The 6778-nt window shown below is 34.4% G+C and overlaps 1 protein-coding gene across 1 annotated transcript in view; it reads right to left on the bottom strand.

Moving 5' to 3' along the window:
* Window positions 1-317: 317 nt before the first annotated feature.
* Window positions 318-6778, bottom strand: part of BRD2 (bromodomain containing 2) — a 42267-nt gene continuing 35806 nt past the window's right edge. Inside the window, 2 exon segments of the mRNA XM_059837382.1 lie at window positions 318-697; window positions 3446-3568. Of these exon segments, the coding sequence (XP_059693365.1) occupies window positions 333-697; window positions 3446-3568 (488 nt within the window). The 3' untranslated portion in view covers window positions 318-332.

Here is a 6778-nt window from a genome sequence, read left to right as displayed (position 1 = left end):
GGGCTTTTTTTCCCCCAAAATTCCATATTTTACCCCTCCCAAAATTCCCAAAATCCCCAAACCAAAATTCCCCAAAATTCCCATTTTTCCAAACATTTTTGGGGATTTTTCGGTCGAATTATTCCCAAAAATTCCAATTTTTGCAGCATTTTTCTGGCTTTTTTCCAAAAATTCCATATTTTACCCCCCCCAAATTCCCAGAATTCCCAACCCAAAAATTCCCCAAAATTCCCATTTTTCCACCTATTTTTCGGTTTTTTTTGGTCAAATTATTCCCAAAAATTCCAATTTTTGCAGCATTTTTCTGGGTTTTTTTCCCAAAATTATATATTTTAACCTCTCCAAATTCCTAAAATTCCCAACCCCAAAATTCCCCAAAATTCCCATTTTTCCACCCATTTTTTGGGGATTTTTTGGGTCAAATAATTCCCAAAAATTCCAAATTTTGAACCATTTTTGGGGCTTTCATCCAAAAATTCCCAATCCCAAAATTCCCCAAAATTCCCAAACTTTCCCCATTTTTCCACCCATTTTCCGGGGATTTTTTCAGTCAAATTATTCCCAAAAATTCCAAATTTTGATCTTTTTTTGGGGATTTGTGTTCCCAGAATTTCGTGTCCGACCCCACCCAAAATTCCCAACAATCCCAGAATTCCCAATCCCAACATTCCCGCCGCCGCCTCCGCCTTCTCGTTGGCTGCAAGGCGGAAAGTTCCGGAAAAACATTGGGGGAAAAGCCCGGAAAAAGTCACCAAAAATCCCACCTCAAATCCCCAACCCAAAATCCCCCACAATTCCCAAATTTCTGGGGTTTTTTTGGTGGATTTATTGCCAAAAATTCCAATTTTCGCAGCATTTTTTGGGCTTTTTTCCCCAAAATTATATATTTTAACCTCCCCAAAATTCCCAAAATTCCCAATCCCAAAATTCCCCAAAATTCCCATTTTTCCACCCATTTTCTGGGATTTTTCGGTCAAACTATTCCCATAAATTCCAATTTTTGCAGCATTTTTCTGGGTTTTTTCCCCAAAATTCCATATTTTATCCCTCCCACAATTCCCAAAATTCCCAACCCAAAATTCCCCAAAATTCCCATTTTTCCACCCATTTTTGGGGATTTTTCAGTCGAATTATTCCCAAAGATTCCAAATTTTTGCAGCATTTTTTTGGCTTTTTTTCCCCCAAAATTCCGTATTTTGCCCCTTCCAAAATTCCCCAAAATTCCCATTTTTCCACCCATTTTTCAGGGGATTTTTCGGTCGAATTATTCCCAAAAATTCCAATTTTTGGAGCATTTTTTTGGCTTTTTTCCCCCAAAATTCCATATTTTACCCCTCCCAAAATTCCCAAAATTCCCAATCCCAAAAATTCCCCCAAAATTCCCATTTTCCCACCCATTTTTTGGGATTTTTCGGTCAAATTATTCCCCAAAATTCCAATTTTTGACTTTTTTTTGGGTTTTTTTCCCAAATTTCCACATCCCACCCCACCCAAAATTCCCAAAATTCCCCAAAATTCCCAAAATTCCCAATCCCAAAATTCTCAATTCCCAAAATTCCCAAATTTCCCCAAATTCCCGTTTTTCCAACCCTTTTTTGGGAGTTTTTTGATGAAATTATCCCCAAAAATTCCAATTTTTTGCCCTTTTTTTGGTTTTTTTCCCAAATTTCCACATCCCACCCCACCCAAAATTCCCAAAATTCCCCCAAATTCCCCAAAATTCCCAAATTTCCCCAAATTCCCGTTTTTCCAACCCTTTTTTGGGAGTTTTTGGATGAAATTGTCCCCAAAAATTCCAATTTTTGGACTTTTTTTTGGTTTTTTTTCCCAAATTTCCACATCCCACCCCACCCAAAATTCCCAAAAAATTCCCCAAAATTCCCAATTCCAAAATCCTGAATTCCCCAAATTCCCAAATTTTCCCAAATTCCCGTTTTTCCAACCCTTTTTTGCTGTTTTTTGGATGAAATTATCCCCAAAAATTCCGAATTTTTTGACTTTTTTTGGGGTTTTTTCCCAAATTTCCGTATCCCACCCCACCCAAAATTCCCCAAAATTCCCCAATTTCCCAAAATTCCCAAATTTCCCAAAATTACCCATTTCCAACCCTTTTTTTGGCTTTTCTGGATGAAATTATCCCCAAAAATTCCAATTTTTTGACTTTTTTTTGTTTTTTTTCCCAAATTTCCATATCCCACCCCACCCAAAATTCCCCAAAATTCCCTAAAATTCTCAGAATTCCCAAATTTCCCCAAATTCCCGTTTTTCCAACCCTTTTTTGGGGCTTTTCTGGATGAAATTATCCCCAAAAATTCCAATTTTTTGACTTTTTTTTGGGGTTTTTTCCCAAATTTCCGTATCCCACCCCACCCAAAATTCCCCAAAATTCCCAAAATTATCAAAATCCCCAAAATTCCCAAATTTCCCGTTTTTCCAACCCTTTTTTGGGAGTTTTTGGATGAAATTATCCCCAAAAATTCCAATTTTTTGACTTTTTTTTGGGTTTTTTTCCCAAATTTCCATATCCCACCCCACCCCAAAATTCCCAAAATTCCCCAAATTCCCCAAATTCCCAAATTTCCCCAAATTCCCGTTTTTCCAACCCTTTTTTGGTGTTTTCTGGATGAAATTATCCCCAAAAATTCCAATTTTTTTGACTTTTTTTTGGGGTTTTTTCCCAAATTTCCGTATCCCACCCCACCCAAAATTCCCCAAAATTCCCTAAAATTCCCCCAAATTCCCAAATTTCCCCAAATTCCCATTTTTCCAACCCTTTTTTGGGAGTTTTTGGATGAAATTATCCCCAAAAATTCCAATTTTTTGACTTTTTTTTGGGTTTTTTTCCCAAATTTCCGTATCCCACCCCACCCAAAATTCCCAAAAATTCCAAAAATTCCCCAAAATCCCCAAATTCCCCCAAATTCCCGTTTTTCCAACCCTTTTTTGGTGTTTTTTGGATGAAATTATCCCCAAAAATTCCGATTTTTTTGACTTTTTTTGGGGTTTTTTCCCAAATTTCCATATCCCACCCCACCCAAAATTCCCCAAAATTCCCCAAATTCCCCAAAATTCCCAAATTTCCCCAAATTCCCATTTTTCCAACCCTTTTTTGGGAGTTTTTGGATGAAATTATTCCCAAAAATTCCAATTTTTTGACTTTTTTGGGGTTTTTTTTTCCCTAAATTTCCGTATCCCACCCCACCCAAAATTCCCCAAAATTCCCAAAATTCCCCAAATTCCCAAAATTCCCAAATTTCCCATTTTTCCAACCCTTTTTTGGGAGTTTTTGAATGAAATTATCCCCAAAAATTCCAATTTTTTGACTTTTTTTGGTTTTTTTTCCCAAATTTCCGTATCCCACCCCACCCAAAATTCCCCAAAAATTCCCCAAAATTCCCCAAATTCCCAAAATTCCCAAATTTCCCAAAATTCCCGTTTTTCCAACCCTTTTTTGGGGGTTTTTTGGCCGAGTTGAGCTGCCCGCTGACGTCCTGCAGCCGCTTCTCCAGCTCCCGTTTCTTCTCCAGGGCCAGCTCCTCTTTCGTCTTCCCCACCGGCTTCTTCAGGGCTGGAAAGTTCCAGAAACGTCAGGAAAAATGGGGAAAAAATGGGGAAAAAATGGGGGGAAATGGCAAAAAAAATTTGGGGAAAATCGCCCAAAAAATGAGGGAAAAATCCCCGAAATTGGGAGAAAAATCGGAATAAAATTGGGGAGAAATGGGAGAAAAATCACGGAAAAAATCAGAGAAAAATCACTAAAAATCAGAGAAAAATTGGAATAAAATTGGGGGGAAATGGGAGAAAAATCACTGAAAAAATCAGAGAAAATCACTAAAAAATCACAGAAAAATCGGAATAAAATTGGGGGGAAATGGGAGAAAAATCACTGAAAAAATCAGAGAAAAATCACTAAAAAATCACAGAAAAATCGGAATAAAATTGAGGGGAAATGGGAGAAAAATCACTGAAAAAATCCCCAAAAATCGGAATAAAATTGGGGGGAAATGGGAGAAAAATCACTGAAAAAATCAGAGAAAAATCACTAAAATCAGAGAAAAATCGGAATAAAATTGGGGGGAAATGGGAGAAAAATCACTGAAAAAATCAGAGAAAAATCACTAAAAAATCACAGAAAAATCGGAATAAAATTGGGGGGAAATGGGAGAAAAAATCACTGAAAAATCAGAGGAAAATCCCTGAAAAATCCCTGAAAAATTGGAATAAAATTGGGGAGAAATGGGAGAAAAATCACTGAAAAAATCAGAAAAAAATCACTAAAAAATCAGAGAAAAATCGGAATAAAATTGGGGAGAAATGGGAGAAAAATCACTGAAAAAATCAGAGAAAAATCCCTGAAAAATCCCTGAAAAATTGGAATAAAACTGGGGAAAAATGGGAGAAAAATTACTAAAAAATCAGAGGAAAATCACTGAAAAATCCCAGAAAAATCAGAATAACATCAGGGAGAAATGGGAGAAAAATCACTGAAAAAATCAGAGAAAAATCCCTGAAAAATCCCTGAAAAATTGGAATAAAACTGGGGAAAAATGGGAGAAAAATTACTAAAAAATCAGAGGAAAATCACTGAAAAATCCCAGAAAAATCAGAATAACATCAGGGAGAAATGGGAGAAAAATCACTGAAAAAATCACAGAAAAATCACTAAAAAATCAGAGAAAAATTGGAATAAAATTGGGGGGAAATGGGAGAAAAATCACTGAAAAAATCAGAGAAAAATCCCTGAAAAATGGGAATAAAATTGGGGAGAAACAGGAGAAAAAACACTGAAAAAATCCCGAAAAAAACTCAAAAAAATCAGAATAAAATTGGGGGGAAATGGAGAAAAATCACTGAAAAAAACCCCCAAAAATCACAGAAAAATCGGAATAAAATTGGGGGGAAATGGGAGAAAAATCACTGAAAAAAATCCCCAAAATCCCAGAAAAATCAGAATAAAATTGGGGGAAAATGGGAGAAAAATCACTGAAAAAAACCCCCAAAAAATCCCAGAAAAATTGGAATAAAATTGGGGGGAAATGGGAGAAAAATCACTGAAAAAAACCCCCAAAAATCCCCCAAAAATTACAGAAAAATCGGAATAAAATTGGGGAGAAATGGGAGAAAAATCACTGAAAAAATCCCCAAAAATCCAGGAAAAATGGCAGAAAAATCCCTGAAAAAATGGGAGAAAGTTCCCTAAAAATTCAAGAAAAATCGGAATAAAATTGAGGAAAAATGGCAGAAAAATCACTAAAAAAATCCCTGAAAAATCCCCAAAAATGTGAGAAAAATCACAATAAAATTGGGGGAAAATGGCAGAAAAATCATAAAAAAAAATACGAGGAAAATCCCTGAAAAATCCCAGAAAAATCCAGAAAAGATGGCAGAAAAATTACTAAAAAAAATCCCCCAAATTCCCAAAAAAAATCCCCCAGAAAATCAAAAAAAAAAAAAAATATCCCCAAAAAATCTCCGAAAAATTCCCCAAAAATCCTTGAAAAAATCATCGAAAAATTCTAAAAAATCAGAAAAAAATTCCTGAAAAACCATTAAGGAATCCTTAAAAAAAACCCATTGAAAAATCATTTTAAAAATCCTAAAAAACCATTTAAAAATCCCTAAAAAACCTCCACAAAATCCTTGAAAAATTGCAAAAAAATCCCAAAAAATCATCAAAAATCCCCTAAAAGTTTACCAAAAAATCCCTCAAGTTTTTTGAAAACAAGCAGGAAAAATCCCTAAAAAAATCCTGAAAAAATTGCAAAAAATCCCTAAAAAAATCCTCAAAAAATCAGAAATAATTCAGAGAAAAATCCTCAAAAAAATGCCAAAAAATCCCTGAAAAATCACAAAAAATCCCCCAAAAATTCCAAATAAATCCCTGAAAAATCCTCAAAAAATCACAAAAAAATCCCCAAAAAATCACAAATAAATCCCTGAAAAATCCTCAAAAATCACAAAAAATCACAAAAAATCCCCGAAAAATCCCCAAAAATCCCCGAAAAATCCTCGAAAAAATCCCGAAAAAATCCTCAAAAAATCCCTAAAAAATCCCCCCAAAATCCTCAAAAAATCATCAAAAAATCCCCGAAAAATCCCAAAAAAATCACAAAAAATCCCCAAAAATCACAAATAAATCCCAAAAAAATCCCTGAAAAATCACAAAAAATCATCAAAAAATCCCCAAAAAATCCTCAAAAAATCACAAAAAATCCCCGAAAAATCCCCAAAAAATCACAAAAAATCCCCAAAAAAATCACAAATAAATCCCTGAAAAATCCTCAAAAAATCCCCAAAAAATCCCCGAAAAATCACAAAAAATCATCAGAAAATCCCCAAAAAATCCTCAAAAAAAATCACAAAAAATCACAAAAAATCCCCAAAAATCCCTGAAAAAATCAGAAAAAAATACCCAAAAAATCACAAATAAATCCCTAAAAAATCCTCAAAAAATCATCAAAAATCCCCAAAAAATCACAAAAAATCCCCAAAAAATCACAAATAAATCCTTAAAAATCCTCAAAAAATCACAAATACATCCCTCAAAAATCATCAAAAAATCCCCAAAAAATCCCCAAAAAATCACAAATAAATCCCTAAAAAATCCTCAAAAAATCACAAAAAAAATCCCTAAAAAATCCTCAAAAAATCACAAAAAAAATCCCCAAAAAATCACAAATAAATCCTTAAAAAATCCCCAAAAAATCACAAATAAATCCCTGAAAAATCCTCAAAAAATCCCCAAAAAATCAGAAAAAATTCCCCATAAATTCCCCCA

This window comes from Haemorhous mexicanus (assembly GCF_027477595.1).
Source record: "Haemorhous mexicanus isolate bHaeMex1 chromosome 32 unlocalized genomic scaffold, bHaeMex1.pri SUPER_32_unloc_4, whole genome shotgun sequence".
Lineage (NCBI taxonomy): Eukaryota > Metazoa > Chordata > Aves > Passeriformes > Fringillidae > Haemorhous > Haemorhous mexicanus.
The sequence above is the reverse complement of the archived record's forward strand: the minus strand, read 5'-3'. Positions and strand labels throughout refer to the sequence as shown.